Below are 22,618 nucleotides of genomic sequence, written 5' to 3'. Positions count from 1 at the left end.
GAACATATCAGAGGACCAGAGACTAGGGTTCCTTCCATACATGAAAAAGCTTTCAGGCAAACAATTTCAGCAAGGCAATAACTACCAAAGAGATGAAGAAATAAATACTAGCAAATTGTTTTGAGATTTCCCAGAACAACTGAAAAAAAAAAAAAGACATCTACTAGCAAAAAAACTGAGACATGCTGGGAGTAGGGGGTTAACATTTGCTCAACCAAATTTTGTCCAACCCGCCTGTAGGTGGCAGTATAACCCGAGATTAAAGAGTAACCTGAAGGTAAAGTCTTCCTGTGTACATATTGCCCAGAGTTGATTTTTAACAAATGTTACACACATCATGTAACTAGTAATTTATTTAATCAATAAATAAAACAATACATATAACAATTAAAAAATAATATACAAATCATTAAAGCCAAACTTTGGGTAAAACCAAAATTTACCCTTGCAGTGGGGCTGCTAGGGTTAAATGCGTTTTTTTGGTCTAGGAGTAACATGAAAAGCGATTTTACTTTCCTTAACCCTCATTCTGGCAGGCTTCCTCCCATCTATACAACTGGTTCCAGAACTGCTTGGCTGCTCCAATGGTCGCAGGCACTCTGATATCATCACGCACAGTGTAGGACCACAAGTCCTCAACTGTAAGTGAGGACTCCAAAGGCACACCCATAACTCCACAGTAGCAGAAGGAAGAGAAGAATGCTGAGTGCTGGGGGAGTGAGGGATAAGGTAAATAATACTTGCAACAACCCTCGCAATGCTAGGGGAGTCCCAGTGCAACAGTAACTTTTGATTTTACCCAGAGTTCAGCTTTAAATATGTACAAACAATTAAAAAGGGAAATAAAACACATGCAATCTTTAGAATCCTTTAAAGCACAGTTAGCCTTATTTACCAGAACTGCTAATCCTTTATTAAAAGAATAACAGAAAACCTAGTTAGTTCCATTTTGCAGGAACGATAAATGATGGAAAAAACATTTTTTTCAATTACTTCACAGCAGCAGCATTATTTAAATACCTTAATTACTTTTTAAAACTTTATAAGATAGGTTTACAAATCCAGTTGGTTACTTTAGAAGTCAAAGTTTGGAAGAAAATTAAAGTACCATTAGGGATTAGCAGTTTTTTTTTTTGTAAATATTAACAGTTTTTTTAAAGCTGGAATATAACAGACTGCCACAGGAGTCACAACATTTCTCTTGCTGAATATGTAAAAATAAGAGCCCAAAATGCCTACCTAACCCTGCTTGCTGCAATGCAAGCCTTGTGTTTTTTGCACGTCAAACGCATTTAGAAAAATCTACTGCAGAGAAACTAAATGTAGATTACAAGTATATTTTTACATAAAAGGAACCATTTTCAGCACTCCCAGATAAAGTTCTGGTTCAGGGAAGAGATATACTCGTTCACAACTGACATTCTGTCTTGCACTCCATGTGAAACTTAATGAAGAAATCCTCGTTTAAAAAAAAAAAAAAAAAAAAAAAAAAAAAAATTCTCCTTAAAGTTGAACTCTTGCCAGCTTGTAAAAAAATGCCCTTTGGTAGCTTTTATAAAAAGCAAAGGCTAGGGGGCTAGAACAGAAAAAAAATACTGTACCTTTTTCCTCACTCCTTTAGACTTTACAGCTGCTAGTAGACTGGTCCCTTAAAGCCAGGGTAAGGTGACTGCCCTATCATCAACATCATCACCTACAATGCAGGGCCAGCAGTCTTGTACTGTGCGGGAGAATGATGAATGACAGCCTACATTGTGGAAGTAAAGGATTGTGCTGGGTGTCAGGGGAGCGAGGAATAAGGTAATATCTTTGTTAAAGCCTTTTAGACCTAACAAGCATAGTAAAAAAAAGAGGGTAGCTAGGAAAATATACTTATAACAGGCTGGAGCTCAGCTTTAAAGTGTTACTAAACCCAGGAACCTGCATTCACTACATCTGGTCTCCCACAGTACACAAAACATAGAAGTGCAATTACTTTAGTAGATATAAACTGCTAAATACCTTTTCGCATCAGCAGTATATAGCAGTCTTGTGACTTCTATCAGTGTCTGGCCAAGCACTGGTCAAAGCTTGTCTGGACAGTGCTGATTGGGCCTGTGCTGATCACATGCACCCTCCCAAAAAAATTAACTCTAGCAATTTGCACCAAACTGAGCATGTGCAGAGTGCCTCCAAGGCTCTGTACTATCAGCAGATGGATTGGGGACAGTAAAAGGGAGGAGCAGAGAAGACAGGAACAAACAGCCTTTTTACACAATGAGCAGGATTAACCCCTTAGGTTTCACAGTGAGTATAACAAGTATGCTTTACTGCTATTACACACTGATTTTACTGTTGTGGGTTTAGTAACACTTTAAGGGTCAGCACACAGAAAACTGATATTTTAAAATATATGTAGAACTGTAACAACTAATTTTTCTATTTTAAGATGAGTGTTAAGAGTCAGGCTTTAAAGCTGACTGGGACAGAAGTGGGAATTATGGTGGTACAAGCCAACTGCTTCAGTTTCCAATAGAAATATTAAAGGGCAAATAGGTGACTCTGCCTGTCAAACTCCATCTATAACTGAAGTATCACTTGTTGGGTAGCTTGTTTTGCCTGAAAAGTAGCATCTCTTAATATCTGTTACTTTGTGCCTGTGGAGGAAGACTCTGAATCCTAGGCCCACGCTACATAAAGGGCATTGATTTCAAAATTAAAGTACATGCAAACGTTTATTGAATGTCAAGTTGCTAAATTTACTGTTCATCACAAACAATTGCTACTTTTTTTAAACCTATTATCTTTTTAAATTTTTTGTTGTGTTTCAGTCTAGCTGATCTGAAGCCTCTTTGCAGCCACTTCTAATCTACATACATGCACTCCAGTGGTGACTTCAGGGATTGTGACAATAGTCATTTGTAGTTTCCATTGGAAGTTCAGGTGACAACACAGGAGGATAAAAGAGAAACCAAACAGTACCAGAGCACTGTCACCTTATAACAGGATGTCTTTTAACAAGGCAGGAGCACCAGGTATTATTTTCCTAAAAGCTGCAGATTTTTAAATACTGAAATTGACATTTGAAATGACATTAACATGTTGACGCTTATAGGAGATTTTAGTTTTTAGATTTGCACATACAGTACTTTATTATCCCATACTCCCTGAAGTCAGCATTTAAATACCAGAGCATCTACTGAGTACAGAGGCTCTGACAAATGACTGATTCAATTATTTGAGAATTTGAACTATAAATACAGCCTTATCCAAGGAATGAGGGTGCTTGCCTAGGCACCAAGAATTTATATGAAAACAAGCGCAGGTACCACAAGGATAATGCTGATTTATACATGTTGATGGACATCATAGGTTAACTTTACAAACTATTTATATCATTCATGCTATTATATATGTGTACTTATATTTAATGCTCAGCACAGTGTATGGATATAAAAAAAAAACAAAAAAAAAAACAAAAAAAAAAAAAAAAAACGTAAGACAGTACTTGTAATTTAGCCCCATGAGATTTGATTTTTCTAATGCAAAAATAGCTGCTGGCACATCATACAACAAACAAGAGTAAGAAAAATCTTCTTGTTTCAAATGACGTGATAGATTTCACACAGTAAATGTGTCCTTTCTCGAAACATCTGCTCACATAGTATAAATCATCTATCCGCCAGGTTTGTTAATCACTCTAGTGTGCTGTTGCTGCCATTGTCAATTGGCAAGAACTTGCTCCAGATTCTCCAGGCATTTTAAATGATACACTTCATGTCTATCTTCCAAGCCGGTTTCATCTGTGAATAGGGAAAAAAATGGCAATTGTAAAAACCCACACTAACAATACATTATACTGAACACTGACTGCCAGTATTTTGGGACAAAAAAAAATTGTCCGCTGTAAACAGTGGCATCTCCAGCTTTCATATTTAGGGGGGGCACATGGGGGGACAGGGACAAAAGTAGGGGGGCAACTATAAAATGTATATATAGAATATATATATCCTGGGGCAATTTACTACGATCCCACAATGGCCCTTTCACATGTTCTGCAGTGAGCTCCCTTCCTACTGTATTGGGCCCCCCCCAGGGTGGCAGAAAACAAGAGATATATGTCACCAGCATACCAAGAAAATATAAGGGTCCAAAGCAGTGGGAGAACTATCAGGGTTGCAAAGGTTGTCTTGCCACCGGGCCCTGGTGTTCTGCCACTGTGGGGTTCCCCCGCCTCCTCTTGCTGTCCTGCCCCTGCTATTGACAGCGCTGGTCTGGCATCTCTTGGAATTTATAGGCTGGTTCTCCTGTTCTAAGGATGGGAGAAATCAGTCTGTTTTTTCAGTAACTGAGAGTCCTGGTGGGAGTCCTTCCTGCAACTCGCTCTTCTCCCTGCCAATGAGGATGCAGGGGAAGGAGCAGATCGGGCGGCCGTGGTTGTGTGAGCGCCCGCATTATGCAGTGTCAGCGAGCAGAGGGAGGGGGGAGGAATCACCTGCAGGAGCTGACTGCCGCTCTCCCTCTTAGACACTGCCTTTTTGTAAAAAAACAAAAACAAAAAATTGGGGGGGCACATGGTGGGGCACAGCATAATGTTGGGGGGGGTCAGGCCCCCCCCAGGGACGCCACTGGCTGCAAATAAACACACACAGCTTATTTATTATCTTATATTTAGTAGAAAGCACAAATTGTTCCATGTAAAAAGAATGCTGGCTACATTCAAGGTATTTGCAAATCTTAGGTAATTCCTACAAAAGCTGTGCTTGGCTTCATGTCATCCTATCACAGTAGCCTCTATACTGTCCTTCAAAAAGACCACATCGCCTTGTCCAAATCTAAAGTAATTCCTCACAAAAGCTGTGCATGGCTTCATGTCATCCTATGACAGTAGCTTCTCTACTGTCCTTCAAAGAGGCCCCATTACCTTGCCCAGATAGATAGGTCACAGAGTCAATGTAAGGTCAATAATGCAGCAGGTTCCCAATGCTTTAGTTTTAATTTGCCTTACTCTCCAAGTGAGTCTTCAGAGACAGGGTCACACCTGTGGCTGTAATCATGAGAAGGGAGTGTCATCAGCACACCAGGATCTCCAAAACTGGGTCCAAAACTTTAACCACATAGTATCAAAAGTTAAAAGCGACCTTTCGGAGCCACACAGGACCCCTTCATCAGGCATGTGACCACTTCCTTCTCATGACTGCAATCGGTTCCAGCCGTTGGTCATTTCAGCACCCAATTTAGAACACAGCCGTTTTGTACAGGAACATGTGCGTTGGGAGTATTGTATGGACATGGCTCTGGACTTGGAAAGTGCTCCACAGCTAACAGTACACTGTAGAGAACCACAATTCAGAGCCCAGTACCCAAGGGGCATATTCCAGGCTAGCTCGCATGTCCAGTTCAGGGGAGCTGGGTACGGGCTCCAAAGACTAGCGCCGAGAAGGCACTGATCAGGATAGCTGCTATGTAGCGATAAGCTCAAGCACCAGTGAATCTTAATTGAAGACACTGAGGAAAAAATACCACGTGAGAAGGCTAGCAAAATATAGACTTTTTTCAGCAGCGCTGAAAAAATGTCCAAACTCCCAGGACACTACCAAAAACTAAGGCACGCTTGATAGAGGAGGGGTTATGGGGCTGTCCAATCATTTTTCTGTTTGTCAATCTCCTGTAGGCGGCAGCATGTTCCAAAAGTTTCTGTGCCCATCAATGAAGAAAGAAAATAGGATTTTTTAAAACAGCTTACCTGTAAAATCCTTTTCTTTCGAAGGACATCACGGGACACAGAGCCTCAGTAATTACTGATGGGTTATATAGGTATCACTGGTGATTGGACACTGGCACACCCTATCAGGAAGTTCAACCCCCTATATAATCCCTCCCCCTTGCAGGGATACCTCAGTTTTGTAGCCAAGCAATATAGTGTATTAGAAGAGGGGCGGGACCTCTGTGTCCCGTGATGTCCTTCGAAAGAAAAGGATTTTACAGGTAAGCTGTTTTAAAAAATCCTATTTTCTTTCTCGAACATCACGGGACACAGAGCCTCAGTAATTACTGATGGGATGTCCCAGAGCAATGCTACCTGAGGGGGGGAACCACGACCAAGTAGGGTGCAATCAGACCTGAGGACCCTGTACCCCTGCCTGCAGCACACTACACCCAAAGGCGATATCCTCATGCCTTCTCACATCCACCTGATAGAATCTGGTGAATGTATGAACTGAAGACCAGGTTGCGGCCTTGCAGATTTGAGCCATAGAGGCCTGGTGATGCACTGCCCAAGAAGAACCAATAGCCCTTGTGGAATGTGCCCTGATCTGAAACGGAGGAATCTTCTGTTTCAAACCGTAAGCTTGAATGATCAACTGTTGAATCCATTTAGAAATGGTAGCTTTTGACGCTGCCTGTCCTCTATTGGGACCCTCTGGCAGCACAAACAAAACATCCGTCCTGCGGATCTGAGCAGTTGCCCCTAGTTAGGCCTTAACTGCTCTTACTACATCCAACGAATGTAGAGATCTCTCTTCCGGAGAACAGGGATCTGGAAAAAAGGAAGGTAGAACAATGTCTTGGTTTAAATGAAAATCAGAAACCACCTTCGGTAAAAAACTAGGATGAGGGCGTAGTACCACTCTATCCTTGTGTATAATCAAATAAGGCTCCTTACAGGAAAGAGCTGCTAATTCTGATACTCTTCTAGCAGAAGAGATGGCCACCAGAAAAATTAACTTCCTTGTCAACAAGACCAAAGGAATCTGACTTATTGGTTCAAAAGGCTGTTTCTGTAACACAGCCAGGACCAAGTTCAAGTCCCAGGGGTTTAGGGGCGTCTTAACCGGAAGATTAAGATGCATCACCCCCTGCATAAAGTTTCGGACCAAAGAATGCGAAGCAAGTGGCCGCTGAAATAATACTGATAAAGCAGAGACCTGGCCCTTGATGGTACTCAAGGCCAGCTTCATCTCTAATCCTAATTGTAGAAAATCAAGAATTCTACCTATGACATATTTCCTGGGATGCCAACCTCTGGATTCACACCAGGTTATATAAGCTTTCCAGACTCTATGATAAATCATCCTGGAAGCTGGCTTCCTTGCATTAATCAAGGTAGATATGACAGGACCTGAGAGCCCACGACTCTTCAGAACGTGGGTCTCAATAGCCAAACCGTCAAATTTAGCGTTTGTAAGGCAGGATGGAACACTGGACCTTGAGATAACAGGTCTGGGCGTTCCAGTAGTATCCACGGGGAACCTACTGTCATCCTTACTATTTCTGCATACCAAGTCCTTCTGGGCCAAGCGGGGGCCACCAGAAGTACCGACTTCCTTTCCTGCCTGATCCTGCGAAGGAGTCGTGGTAATAGCAGAATAGGCGGGAATGCGTAAATCAGTGAGAACCGATGCCACAGAATCACCAACGCATCCGTCCCGCATGCAAGAGGATCCTTTGTCCTTGCTACAAATCTGTCTATCTTTTTGTTGAATTGGGATTCAAAGAGATCTACATCTGGAACCCCCCATCTTTGGCATATGGCCCAAAAGACGTCGGATGCAGAGACCATTCCCCTGGAAGTAACTGCTGGCGACTTAGATAGTCCGCCTGCCAATTCTCTATTCCCGGGATGAAAACTGCCGATATGCATGGCACATGCATCTCTGCCCAGACTAAGATCTGGTTCACCTCTTTTTGAGCAGCTCGGCTCCGGGTGCCTCCCTGATGATTGACATAAGCCACTGCTGTGGCATTGTCGGACTGGATCCTGACCGGACAACCCTGTAGCCTGATAGTCCAGGCCTTTAGAGCTAGGTGTATCGCCCGGATCTCCATAATGTTGATGGGTAAGGTCCTCTCTGTCTTGGACCATACCCCTTGGACCGCAGCCTGTTCCAGAACTGCTCCCTAACCTGACAGACTGGCATCTGTTGTTACCACCGTCCAGGTAACCGGTAGAAAGGATTTCCCCTTCTGCAGGTTTTCGGGTATGAGCCACCAATTGAGGCTCTGACGCACCGCATGCGACAGGTGCATCGGAAAGTCTAATGCCTGAACTTTCCTGTTCGAGGTCGACAGAATACTGTGTTGCAGCATTCTTGAGTGAAACTGAGCATAGGGAACTGCTTCGAATGAAGACACCATCTTCCCTAGTAGCCTCATACAAAGGCGGACTGAGGGACCCTTCTTGGTCCTTACTGTCAGAATCGGCTCTCTCAAAGCAGTGATCTTTGCCTGGGGTAGAAATATTTTCTCCTGGCCTGTATCTATAATCAGACCTAAATACTCCAGTCTTCTTACTGGTTTTAGGAAAGACTTTTCTAAGTTGAGGATCCAACCCAGGTGTTCTAGATACCTGACTGTGGTCCTCAAGTTTCCATTCAAAGAGGCTACCGACCGGTCTATCAAGAGCAGGTCGTCTAGGTATGCTATGACAGCTATACCCTGAGCCCTTAATCTGGCCAGAGGAGGAGCCAAGATCTTTGTGAACACTCGAGGTGCAGTGGCTATCCCGAAAGGCAGAGCCACAAACTGCAAATGGCGCCCTCCTACCTCGAAGCGCAGAAACTTCTGATGAGCAGGAAAAATGGGCACATGCAGATATGCATCTCTGATGTCTATTGATGCCAGAAATTCTCCTCCCTGCAGGGTGGGAACTACTGTTCGAATTGATTCCATGTGGAAGGATTGAATCCTTAGGAATCGGTTCAGATCCCTTAAGTCCAGAATGGGCCTGACATCCCCATTTGGCTTTTGGACCGTAAAAAGGTTGGAATAGAAGTCCAATCCCTGGTCCTTTGCGGGAACTATCATAATGACCTCCTGCGACAAAAGTCGCTCTAACACTAGAAGGAGCGACTGCTTTTTCTCTGGGTCTCTGGGAACACCTGATCTGAGGAACCGAGGAGAGGGGAATTCCTGAAACTCCAGCTTGTACCCTAAGGTTACCGTGGAGATTACCCATCTGTCCTGGAAGTCCTCCTGCCAGAGCTCTGAGAACTGTCGCAGTCTTCCCCCCACTCGAGTGAGCGGGGGCGCCCCCTCATGCAGAGGTCTTAGTGTTTTGCCTAGTAGGCTTCTTTCCCCAGGACTTCTTTTGTCCCTGGGGTTAACTCTTGTCTCTGGACCCCGATGGAGGCGGCCATCGAGACTGCCTGGAGGCTGAAGCCCCCGGCGCTGGGGAAAGAGTCCGTTTGAAAGAGGGACGTTTACTCTTCTTCTTGACAGGTAAGAGAGTGCTTTTCCCACAAGAGATTCTCTTGATATAGTTATCCAAGTCCTCTCCAAACAACCTTGCACCACGAAATGGAAACCCAGCCAGTAGCTTCTTACATGGTGCTTCGGCTGACCAATTTTTCAACCATAGGATTCTACGTATATGCACCAACCCCAGTGAAAGACGGGAGGTTTGCACGATAGAATCTCTAATGGCGTCAACCACAAAGCATAAGGCCGCTGGAAGGTTAGCAAACCCCTGGGCCTGCTGTTCAGGTAATACTTTGATGACCTGCTTAACATGGTCTCTTAAGTATTGACAGACTCCAATCGCTGCTACTGCAGGTTGGGCCACTGATCCTGCTAAGGAGAAAACATCCTTCAATAGGGATTCCATCCTTTTATCTACAGGATCCCTGAGCATCTGAGCATTGTCTACAGGTCAAGTCAGGCTATTATTTACGGAGGAAATGGCGGCATCAATAGCCGGTATTCCCCACATTTTAATAAACTTTTCTTCCATCGGATAAAGTGTTGAAAACTTTCTCGGCGGAAAAAAACGTTTGTCTGGGTGATCCCACTCAGAATAAATGAGCTTTTCAAGTAAAGTATGAACAGGAAAAGCATGTGCTGCTTGGAAAGGTTTCAGTGACCCCAAAGCAGAAGAGGATTCTTTAGCAGTTTCAGGTATGGGCAACTTAAATGTGGAGCGGACCAATCCAGTAAGGATCTGCACTAAGACTTTCTCCTCTTGGGAAGTCGCAGAGAGTCCCTCTCCACCTGATTTCTCCGAAGAGGAATCATCCGTCCCATCCCGATCCTCTGAAAGGGATTCATCTCCTTTATCCCAGAGCTCCTCTGTCTGAGGGTCTTGGGGAACAGAGGAAAGCCTAGTGCGTTTTCTTCCACTGAGTGAAGACGTAATCACGGCCATTAATCTTTCCTCTAGACCATTAATGGTTGAGGAAAAAACCTCTTGTGTAATATATACAGGGGCTGAAGTGCCAGAAGCAGGTGTAGCCCCTGACCCCGATGGCTCTCCCTGGCTAGCCGTCCCTGGCCCATCTTTAGGGGGGGAGGATGCTGCCGACAGGGGGCCCTCAGAACCTGAACGAGATCCCCTAGTGTCTCTGGTTCCTGGGGTGCTTGAACCTCTTCTACCCATAGTGCAAAGCAACAAGGTGTGAGGTATACAAATGAACACTGCCCGCTGAATGATGTAGTCTGGCTAAAAGCCTTGCTACCCAATGCTCAGTCTGGTGTTACTTCAGTAAATGCTGCCTAGGAGAATGCCTGTGTCCCACCTTACATGCGACCGTCAGCTCTGTGTCTCTCAGAAGGCTGTGTGCACCTGTACAGAGTGCCTTTAATAGCCTGCAGCTGGCCTGAGTGGGAGTCTAAGCACCTGTGCAGACGTCCCGCCCCCTCCTCTACCGCCCCCCCCCTCGAGTTTTGAAAAAAACGAGTGCTTCCCGCGCTGGCCGACTCTCCTGTCATGCTTCTGGAGAAAGGCTGGGGATGGGGGGGGGAGGGAGGGAGGCTGGTAACAAGATCTGCCTAAATCTTCAGAGATGGTGGCCAATAGGCCGCAGAGCCCGGGTGGTATAACCACTTTCTAGACCCCTGTGGCCCCTCTCTAGCCTGGGGGGGAACATTCAAACATGAGAAATCCCCCCTTCCATCTTACCTTTTTGCAGCCGGCTTGAGACGCTGGAACATGAACAGCGATGAAAACACTGAGACAAACAGTCAGCATGTGCAGGTTTGTGCTCTTGGCAGCCCCCGGTGGTCACAATAGGCATAGCATGCATTTACCTTAAAGCAGGGTTCCACCCAAATTTTGAACAATATCTGTATGTATTCTCTTCCTTGCCTAGATGCTGACATGCCGTTTAAAAAAATTTAAATCGCTGTAATTACCTTTTATTTTTCTATTCTTCTTTGCACTTCCTGGTTCTCCTCCCATGGGAGTAGGCATGTTTCTAGCCTCTCCCAGACTCCTGGGAGCTAGTCTCAGGCTTCTTAGGATGCCACTGAGCATGTGCGGGAATGAGCGGTGAATGCTGGGAGCACAGCATTCACCACATCCAGGAAATTAATGCTTGTGGGCTTCAAATACCCACAATGAAGATGGAAACCGCCTGCAGTGAATAATATAAGTTATTGTTTCCGACAAAATCTGACACAGGCGGACATATTACACACAATATGCGAGTATGTAATGCTGAGAAGAAAAGTTTGTGAATGAACTAAAAAAAAAAAAAAAAAAAAACGATAGATAGGTGGACCCCCGCTTTAAAGGAGAAAAGCCACCAGAACTCAAAAATTCTGTGGAATCTCCTCTTACCTTATCCAGCTGCAGGGTGCTGTTTACACAGACCCAATCTTCACCTCTCACGGTGGGCTCCGTTTGAAAAAACCATCAGAGACTGGGGCCCCCTACGAATAGGGGGATCCAACAGTTCTGGGACCGTAAAGCACCTCGCCAGAAATTAGGAAGTTTAAAGCCATTTTCTGATCTGCGGGGTCCAGCTCTCTAAAAAGAGAAGCGTTACGGGTAAAACCTCGTTTCTTCGGACACGAGGCCCGGGTACCATTCAATTCGGCCATGAAAAGACACCTTGAATGGATCCGGTTCGCCTGGCTTGCCCCAGTAAAGGATCTTAGGATATTCCCTTTGGAGCTCAGCACAGGACATCTTTACACGTCCATCACCTAAGACACTGGCGTAAAAACTGAGGTATCCCTGCAAAGGGGAGGGATTATATAGGGGGTTGAACTTGCTGATAGGGTGTGCCAGTGTCCAATCACCAGTGATACCTATATAACCCATCAGTAATTACTGAGGCTCTGTGTCCCATGATGTTCGAGAAAGAAAGATGTTTTTGTTTATTTAATAAAACCCTGAATTAATATTTTTCAAGGGACAAAATATTTGGCAAGTAAGATATCCCTATTGGATCACTTTGGTTTATTGCACATAAGCTGCCTATGGGTCTGTCTCCTTTATTGTTCTTGAGCAGTGTTAATTTCGACTAAAACATTTTAGTCAACTAAATGAATACTATATTAGTCGACTAAAGTACAACTAAAATTAAAACAATTGAGATGACTAAAATACGACTAAAACTAAAATGGCATTTTAGTCAAAAGACTAAAATGGGACTAAAACTAAAATGCCATTTTAGTCAAAAGACTATGACTAAAACTAAACTGAAATTTGATTCCAAAATGCACACTGGTCTGTAGTGCATGTTCATACCTCAATACCATAAATAATAACATATTAGATGTTTCACTCCAGCAGTATATATAATGAGTTTAGAAATTGGAGAGAAAGGTTAACTAAAGCATTACAATTTAATTACACCCATTAGATTTTAGTCGACTAAAATATACTGGAGATTTAGTTGACTAAATACGACTAAAACTAAAACAATTGCAGAAGACTAAAATGGGACTTAAACTAAAATGTCATTTTAGTCCTAAAACTAAGACTAAAACTAAATCAAAATTTGCTGCCAAAATTAACACTGCTTAAGAGGAGAGTTTAAGTGGCCATTGTTTTTGTTTAGGGGAGTAGCTGGCCAGAATGACACTATGGGGTTTATTTAATAAAGCTAGAGAGTGCAAAATCAGTCTCACTTCTGCCAAGAAGCCAATCAGCTTCCAGGTTTTTGCCAAGCTTAATTAAACAAGCTGAGGTTAGACGCTGATTGCTTTATCTGCAGAAGTGAGACTGATTTTGCACCCTCCAGCTTTACTAAATAAACCCCTATGTGACAATCTAGTGGGCTTGCACACCTGTCAGTCCTAGGTGTCTATGGACAGATGAGATTACACTGGAAGACACAGACTATACCAGTGCATTAGTTGTGCCTCAAGACTGCATTTGCTTGGAGTGTGAAAACTGCTGGATCCAAGTAGTAAACATTAATTATTTAAATCTCATATTTAATATTTACTAGATTACATTTTTTAGCACTGAACATTATAACATAATTATGTTGTTCAATAGCGGTAAACTGTTTCACCACAACAAAAAGAAACAATCACATAAGGTACAAAAAGGACAGATTAGAAGAAACCCAAGGCGTCATTGTAAAGGGTGAAAACAATGTTAGTTAGTCCATTTATTTAATCTAAATCTAATCTAAAAGGAAGAGAGCATTCACTATTTGTAGCACCAGTCTGGGACACATCAGATGTAATGACAATTCCACCTACTTTTCCTCATTGCATATAAGGCTTCTTCTATTTTCCCCTTCAACAAAGGACTCTTCAAAGCCACTTTTGCCTGTAATACAATTGCAGCATACCTTAAACTGGGATTAAGTATAAATATATACATGCACAAAATACACATATGGGGGATCTTTAACTTGCCAAAAAAAAAATGGCAACCCAGCAGACTATACAACACCTGCACCTTTCTGCAGAGTACACTGCATTTAAAGCTCAACTCCAGACAAATGTTGCTTTATTCATAGGCAGAAGGGGGAAGGGTTAGAACCGTTATCGGGTTTTTACTGTCATCTATGTCCCCATTGGGGAGCTTAAGTGCTAATGCACACTGTAGCTCAAACAAGTTAAAAAAAGCAGCTCCTACAGGCGTTTGAGCTTTCTTGAGCTCTAATTTTTCTCTACCTGGAAGTTCCCCTCCATGTTAGCCAATGTGTCCATGCACACTATAGGAGCTTCCAAGCATATGAGCTTATAGGTTCTTTCAGACAGCTGAGCCGTGGTTTTACCATCCCCTGGCCTCCCACCCGAATTGTACAATACAGCTGGACAGGGGTGTACATATGTAGCATTTTTAACCTGGAGTGCAGAGTTTGACAGGTGGCACTGCCTGTCAAACCTGCCCATTCAGGTTAAATGGGGCTGTCCCACAAATGCAAGCCAAAAGTAAAAGTAAAAAAATAAAAAAAATCGCAAAAAACAGGCACTCACAAAGCGACAATAGTACCTCCTGAACATGTCAGCCGCTGCTATACCACCCTCTGAAAAGCAATCCACCATGTTTCACTTTTCAGATGGTGGTAAACAGTAACTCAAGACTGGTAGAGCCCTCTCATTTCTTGTTACTTCTGCTCATTGTACTCCTCCCCCCTCTGGTGCCACAATTGGAACCTTTCGGAGGGGGGGGGGGGGGAAGGATACCTGTCTTTCACAGGTATACTATTCCCACTTCCGGGAGCCTTGGCTACAGGTATCCCACCTCCTCCAGCCGCCGGTAGGAGAGAGGAGCGGAGCCTTGTGCATGCGCAGTAGGGTTACGGCTTCACTGCCGGGTCCCCTTACTCGCAATGGAGGCGGCATGCACCCGACAGCTGATGGAAACATCAGCTGCAGTGCCGACATCGCTGGACTCCAGGCCAGGTAAGTGTCCGATTATTAAAAGTCAGCAAATACAGTATGTGCAGCTGCTGGCTTTTAATTTTTGGCACCAGTGGGTGGACCTCTGCTTTAACTTTGCCTTGCTCTCATTCTGCACTCACCTTCTGGTAATTGTGAAGCAATGCCCATAATGCTGAAGCGCCAATTCTCTGCGTGTTGGGACTGTCACTTTCCAGACAAGCGCATAGCTCAGCTACAATGCCATCTATTGAAACACAGTGACATTGCACATATATCAGTTTCATTATGCACACTATACAGCTTAAGATGAATACCATGAAAACCAACCATGACAAAAAATAGTTCACGTTTAAGACACTCTGCCTAAATTGCAAGTAAATGCAATAGTGGAATAAATCTTATAACATTCATGAAAACACATACATGTCCCTGCCCTGACAAGCCTGACAGTTGTTGTCACCATAGCAAGCTATTCCTTATGTTAGCTTTGTAAACAGGAAATTTGATGTGCAACGAAAAATCAAAAAAAAAAAAATGTACAAAACAAGATAGCAGTACTGCAATTTTCACTCAGTAAAGCTTCTGGCATCCTACTGTCTGTTTCATCACCTATGTGATTAAATTTAATGTATGTAATTTGATAGTACAGTACATCACACAGATAATGTAGTGTACATCGCACATAATTTACAACATTTTAATCATTTTTTTGCTTGTCTCCTTTTTTTACACAATGTTCCAATGATACGGGTCTATGCAGTCATTGTGGATGAGCAGTTAGCACTTTGGCTAGCAGAATGTATATGTCCTAGATTCTACTCCTACTAAGGTCATTTGATTGGTAGGATTTCCTTGTGAGTGATTGAATTTGGTTGTTTCTAATAACTGATGCAAATTAAATTGATCAGACCATGGTTTGACTCCGATTGGCTCAATTCATTGCAACTCATTTCATGCAGCCTCAGATCTGCTCAATTTTAGTTATTTATTGTTTACATAAAAGGTCCTGAAATGCTCATTCAGTGGATTTTTTTTTCCATATGGAGGAGACAATAAAAGAGATCTTGTATTGACGGTAAAATGTTGTAGTTACATTAAAGCACCAGCTTTAATTGTGACTACTTAAAGTAAAACTACAGGCAAAACGTTTTTTTTTTAGTTTTGGATAGAGTGGAGAGGGATGAAAGCATCAGGTTTTTATTGCGTGTGTCCCTGTTAGGAAAATGCACCCTATTTGTCCTGTTTACCATTATCACTAAAAGTGAAAGAAAATCACAAATATTGAGTTGCCCCCAGAACAAAAATAGGACAGGAAAACTTCCAATGGGGGCATTAGTGACAACCAGGAATTCCCCCACTTTGAAGGGATTTCCTTTCACTTCCTGTTTTGACTATGGGATTGAAATTGAAAGGAAATCTCCCCAATGGGACACCAAAGGCAAAAAGAGGTTTTAACCTTCCCTTATTCTATTCAAAATGAGAAAAAAGTTTTACCTTTAGTTCTACTTTAAGAGCAGGTGCATCACATACACTTCAGTTGGGGCGTCAGATGGCTTTTTTCATGCTTCAACAAAGTGTATTTCCACATTTTAAGCCAAAACTGGGATAACAACTGCTTCTATTTGTTTCCTGTCCCCATTCACATAGCATTACTAAAAATATATATTCAAAAATTGCAGCTTACCTTGTGTAAATGCTCTTTCTGGAACTTGCAGCACTGTAAAATTCTACTAGTTTTCTATGTTTATGAGGCTGGTGAGCGGTGTGTGCCAAAATTAACCCTGTCTGTGCTGTGTAGGCAGATCTTCATTATCAGTTGTAACTAGATTTGAACACTGTCTGTCCTAACAAAAAAGAGTTAAAGGTTTGGAAGTTTGGTTTCTTGCATTGTACTGTATGTAAATGAGGGGGGACTCTGCATGTTTAGGACAGGCTCCCTCTGACATTGCTAAAAAATCCTTGCAGTCAGCCATGAGGCCTTCTCTTGAGAAACATCTACAAAAGGTAAGACATATTTTCATTTATTTTTGGCATGCCGTGTGAATGGGAACACATAACAAACATATAGTGGAGCTCTCTCAATTTAACGGCAAAAGTGAAGATAAACGAAGAGTATAAGATGTATATGTGACACGCCTGTTCTGATAAGTGTATATGATGCATATGTGATGAACTTGTTCTGATAAGTGTATATGATGCATATGTGACGTACCTGTTCTGCTAAGTGTATATGAAGCATATGTGATGAACTTTTTCTGATAAGTGTATAAGATACATATGTGATGCTCTTGTTCTGATAAGTGTATATGATGCATATGTGATGTACCTGTTCTGATAAGTGTACAGTATATGATGCATATGTGACGCGCCTGTTCTGATAAGTGTATATGATGCATATGTGATGAACTTGTTTTGATCAGTTTATATGATGCATATGTGACGCGCCTGTTCTGATAAGTGTATATGATGCATATGTGATGAACTTGTTCTGATAAGTGTATATGATGCATATGTGATGCACTTGTTCTGATAAGAGTATATGATGCATATGTGACGTACCTGCTCTGATATATGTATATGGAGCATATGTGACGTACCTGTTTTGAAGAATGGCGAGTAGCCATTTTTAATTCTTGCGTTTTAATGTAAAGACAACAAAAATAGATTTTTCTGTGGATACAAAATCTCTTTAATTGTCTCATCCATTTGGAAAATCCACCAATACCAGGCAACTCTGCAACATATGCATTTTGAGACTTTTTTTTTGCACAACGCTTATCCTAATAACCACTTCTGACGCAGCCCACTGTGAGGGATTAAGGTCAGATTCTTCCTATGCAATGATTGCAACCATCCAAAGAATGAGCAATTTGTGTGGTGATGGGGGTATTTTCCATGTGCTCAATGACAGGTTGTGTACTATTTCAATGCTTTATGTGCATCTTACAAAAGAAATGGAGAGAAAAAAAGAAAAAACTCAATCCATACAGTAAGAACTTAGTTTTGGGTTAAAAGCAATTTGCTTACTCAGAAACTGTACTTACCTTTTGGGTGTAAACTATTGTAAATAACTGGTTAAATAGACAATGTAAGCAATTTAGAAAGAAAATAAATGCTAACCGTACACCGGGTCTTTAATATGTCTTATATGGGAAACCTCTGTACTGTACCATACTATAAGCATCCTATTATATTCAAACCATAACTTATCATTTTTCAGAACATGGTTTGAAAGTGACTGAAGCTAGGGGACAATACACACAGAAATGTCCAAGACTGTCAACGAGTAAACTATAAAAATCTGTAAAAAGTTCCAAGAAAGTGGAGAGTTAAAACATTAGTTCAATGACTTACAGCACCATAAACTCTGTGCTTACCATTTGAAAGTATCTTAGGTTTATTGGCTGGATTGAAGCAGATGTTATGTAAAATAAGGAGGACCATTGGGAATTTCACTTTCTGCTTATATTTTGTAAGTTCAAGAATAATTTCTAAACTTCCTTTCATCTTCATGATCATCAGCTGACCATCACTGGACAAAGACAAGTTCCACAAAAATTTAAGCCATAGGTTCGCTAAATGACTGAGGCTCTTGTTTCCTCCTTTTGGCCATGATAAACACAGAAAGTGCTGTAGAAAATTATTCTGCAAAAAAAGAAAAGTGCTCCTAATTGTTAATCTGCTACATTAATCAACAAAATTACCCAGAGAAGCTTGTTCCATGACCATTATCTGCTGTATCATATTGCTACATTTCAAGCCATTATCTGTTATAACAACCTAAATTATCACGGTTATCCAGGGGAAACTTTCAAGATTTTACTTATCACTATAACATATTCCTAAATGCATCAATATTATACATAATTAAATATTATTTCTCAAACAGAACAGAATACTGTGAGTTCCATAGTGACTTCTATTAAAAAAATAATATGATCATATCCAGTATTATCAGACTTTACAACTAAATACAAAGATCTACAACTAAATAAGATTCATGCTCACACTTGTACATATATTCATCTTCTTTTATACTATGCCATCAGCAGAATGTGCTCTGTAGATATTATATCTCTAAAATAATGTAATACTATACCTTCAATATAACAAATCTTTTACTTAAAACTGTATTTTAATTCCTAACACCTAACCCAGTTCCTGGAAAAAAAACACCATACCTTCTGTATAATACACTTGCAGTCTTGTGCGCTAGACAAGTTTGAAAGTAGATCAAAGAGCACTTGTTGCGTGTGGCTGGTATAAGAAGTAGGATCAGCGGCGATCTTTAAAATGCTATGTAGTATCGAGCTGCTTGTCTGTGATTTTTGTGATGGCTGGACAGCCGTGACTCCAGTGTTCATCCAACATAAACAGCTGCAAGCTTTCGCCCCCCCCCCAAAAAAAACATTTTAATAATCATGTCAGTTTGGAAGTACAACAAATAATAGCTTACTAAATAGGACAGAAATCATACTACTAAAAAATCAGAAATCTGACTCCAGCAAAGTGAAATCTGATTGGCTGTCATGGCTTGCTGTACTTTGAACACTACACACCATCATTATTGTTTTTTTCCTATTAAATATGAGTGAGAAAATGAACGGTTCATTTACCTACCTCTATCTTAAAATACAAAGGGCAATCCATAAAGATAAGCAACAATTTGAGCTTACCAACTATCTCACATTGGTAATGAGATGAATGCTGACGGTTTGTAATTTGCTACTAAAATCTCTGTATAGTCGCTTTGCTGCCTTATATCTGTGCTCTCCTAATTGCATAGCCTATAATATGGCAAAGTGGGTAAAACTCTAAGACCCTGGTGCCCAGCACATAGCCCATAGGTTATTGGACACCATATAGATAGCAAAGTGGCACCAGGGTGCCGGGTGTAGGAAAGCTCTCTGTAATCCAGCAACCGACAATGAAAGAAAGCCTGTACTGAGATATCTCCACCCACAGTAAAAGTCCCAGTATGGGGAGAGACAGAAAGTGGTGTGGGAGCATGTGACAGATAGGTGATCATAAATGGAAGGGGGTCAACTTTTACTACCACGACCACCAATGCTGAAACTGTCACTGCTGTGACCACCAATTGAAGGGGTTTAACTTTTATCACCATGATTCCCAATACAGAAAGAGGGAATTAACTTTCACCGTCACTGACCACCAATGCAGGGGGGTTAAGTTCCACTGCCATCGACACCATTGCTGGGGGTTATTATTGCTTTCACTGACACCAATGCTGGTGCTTATTATTGCGTTCACTGACACCAATATTGGGGTTATTATTGAGTCCACTGACACCAATCAGGGTTATTTTTGTGTCCACTGACATTACTGTTGGGGTTTTTTTATTGTGTCCACCAACACCAATGTTGGGGGTTATTATTGCGTTCATTGACATCAATGTTGGGGGTTATTGTTGCACTCGTCGACACCAGTGCTGGAGTTATTTTACGACAGCTTCTTCATTATGCATCGTGATACACACTGTGATGCAAAAAATGCAGCACGACTGAAATTTTTGGGTGTTGCGATCGTGCTGCCCTCTGGAAGTGTAAAGGGCCACAGTTGAGGCCCTTTACATGGAAGTGCCTTCAGTGGTGACAGTGCGCTTCGTTCTAAGGCAAGTTTCACATAATGAGCTAGCACATTATGACATTGCCTTGCAGGTTTAAAAGAGAAAAAAAAAAAAAAGCCAGTGGTTTACTACTGCTTTAATGTGCATCTGAACCCAACCACTTAAATATGTTGTTACACATGTTCTGGTAATGTCAAAATGTGTAACCCTTTTTTGTGTAGTTTTCAATTAAATCTTTCCAGTAAGGTGTACCCTTCAGGAAAGAGTGACCACTCTTTTCTGCCAAACCCTCCACTGGCTTCCACTAGCCCAAAGAATACAATTAAAAATACTACATCACCAAGATACTCTCAAAATATCACAAACACCATTGCTCTTCTTAAGACGACCTGCTCTCCATCTCTCTCGTCAACTCCTCCCACACGAAAATCTGGGATTTCTCCAAAGCTTCCCCAATCCTCTGAACAGCCCTAACCTCTGTCTGTTTAGCCATCTCTTACTCTGTCCACCTTTAAGCAACCCCCAAAACACATCTCTTCAGTGAAGCCCATTCCCACTTTTCCTAAAACTGTACTTTTAGTTAGTCCATCAGCTCATCCTTCACAGTTATTACTTTTTACTAGCTCCTTCCTTGTAAGACTAAGCTTATATGAGCAGGCCCTTCTAACCGTCTTGTATTGAACGGTATTGTAACTGTACTGTTTCCCATTATTTTTGTTTGATGTGCAAACTGTTAAAGCTATAAAAATCATGCCTAATAATAATAATCCATAGATGCTTACTTTCCTAGGGTAATAATACTTAGTTTGGCGGATCACAAACTTCCTGTTACGAGGCTTGACATCAGCCCTGCCCATCTAAAGAAGTCATATGTTTAGGGATGTAACGCATAGGGCGATCGCCTGAAGGAAGTCGCGTGTTTAGTGATGCAACGCGTCGGGCGGGGCTAATGATATCAAGCCGCATAACAGGAAGTTTTCCTCACCATCTTGTGAGTGTCTGGAGACCAGGACCCTTAAGGGAGAAAAGGTTTGTTGTCAGCAGTGCATCAGATATGCATTTTTAAATGGGAGTTTTCATTTTACTTTTTATTAAATACTATTGGAAAACGTTCCACGCTATGATACGCTATCTACCTTTGAGTTTTGGTAGAAGAACAATAATCTGAACTTGCACCTACCCGGTTTAAAGGGAAAAGCTCCCTCTAGGCTTACCTGCCCTCTGCCTATCTATTATAATGCATGTGCTTCTACTACTGCAGGTACTACTGGGGTGGCGTGAAATTACGCTGCTGCTTACGCATGTATTTGCAAATGTGTGCAAAGGAAACCCCTGTTTTTAATGCATACTGTTAGACAGGACAATTCGGTTAGTTACAGGCTGGTTGGTAAGTTGAGTTGGGAATTTTCTTTGGTTTTGTTCGACATGTGTTGCGCCTCCATATGCTCCTTGCTGCAAAGGCCAGTTATAGGTGGGGGCAGTGGCCATTTGTTTGTACTGTTGGAATAGTGGTGAGGGAACACACTGGACACCTTTGCTGACATTGTGCTATATGCTGGGTGTCCAGTATGCCCCTGTGCCCGTAAGGAGGGGTGGGGGCTCCCTCCAGGCTCATCTGCTCTCTGCCTATCCATTAAAATGTATGAGCTTCTACTATGGAGGCTCTCAAAATTTAGAGTTAGGATTGCAGAGAACACTGGGGTGTCTTGAAATGGCTCTGCAGCTTACGCATGTATTTGCAAATGTATGCAAACTAAATCCCTGTTTTTAACGTCTACTGTTAGACAGGACAATTTGGTTGGTTGTAGGCTGGTCAGTAAGTTGAGCTGGGAATTTTCTATGATTTGGTGGAAAAGCGTTATTTGACCTAACATTAATTTGGGTCAAACACTGGAGGTGAGGGTATATAAATTTGTCGGTGAAGGGAAGAGCACTACAGTTGGTGAAACAATCACAAGTGAAATATATAGATTGCACATTAATTGATCAATTTGCATGAAATAGGATATGAATAACATATTTGGCACATTTATACATCAGCACAGATTATTTGAGCCACACAGACTACATAAGAGGACTATATAGCAGATACTGATTAATGACATTAGTTTATAAAGCACATTATGCATGGCGTTTAAGTGAATATTTTCTTGATGGAATTTGTTATTTTGATGTTGATTTTGTCACGCATGTTATGTTTTGAGCACATTTGATCACATATCTTAAGACAGTGCTGCACTGAGATAACAATATATTCTGATGCATATGTGGGAACACACGTAGTGCTTGCTGCAGTCTAAATGCATTTCAGTTACAAGATGGTACATAATTACGCTGACGTTTATAGAACCACATACTTCTAGCAGGCTTTTAACAAGCTTCAAGTTGCGCTGAAGCAGACAGAAGTCTTCTAGCAGCTTGTCAGTGATAAATAGAACTCCTATTAGGACCTATATTTAACCCCCCTATACTGGAGTTAAA

The 22,618-nt window shown here is 41.8% G+C and overlaps 1 protein-coding gene across 2 annotated transcripts in view; it reads right to left on the bottom strand.

Annotated features, from left to right (window-relative positions):
• Positions 1-335: 335 nt before the first annotated feature.
• Positions 336-22,618, bottom strand: part of RTTN (rotatin) — a 372,765-nt gene continuing 350,482 nt past the window's right edge. For both annotated transcript variants that reach the window (XM_073631267.1, XM_073631266.1), the window contains exons 46-50: positions 18,732-18,934; positions 17,928-18,195; positions 14,691-14,794; positions 13,417-13,486; positions 336-3,782 (exon numbers count right to left, since the gene is read on the bottom strand). In XM_073631267.1, the coding sequence (XP_073487368.1) occupies positions 3,703-3,782; positions 13,417-13,486; positions 14,691-14,794; positions 17,928-18,195; positions 18,732-18,934 (725 nt within the window). In that variant the 3' untranslated portion in view covers positions 336-3,702. The remainder of the gene's footprint in view (positions 3,783-13,416; positions 13,487-14,690; positions 14,795-17,927; positions 18,196-18,731; positions 18,935-22,618) is intronic.

The sequence above is a fragment of the Aquarana catesbeiana genome, linkage group LG05, assembly GCF_042186555.1.
Source record: "Aquarana catesbeiana isolate 2022-GZ linkage group LG05, ASM4218655v1, whole genome shotgun sequence".
Taxonomy (NCBI): Eukaryota; Metazoa; Chordata; class Amphibia; order Anura; family Ranidae; genus Aquarana; species Aquarana catesbeiana.
The sequence above is the reverse complement of the archived record's forward strand: the minus strand, read 5'-3'. Positions and strand labels throughout refer to the sequence as shown.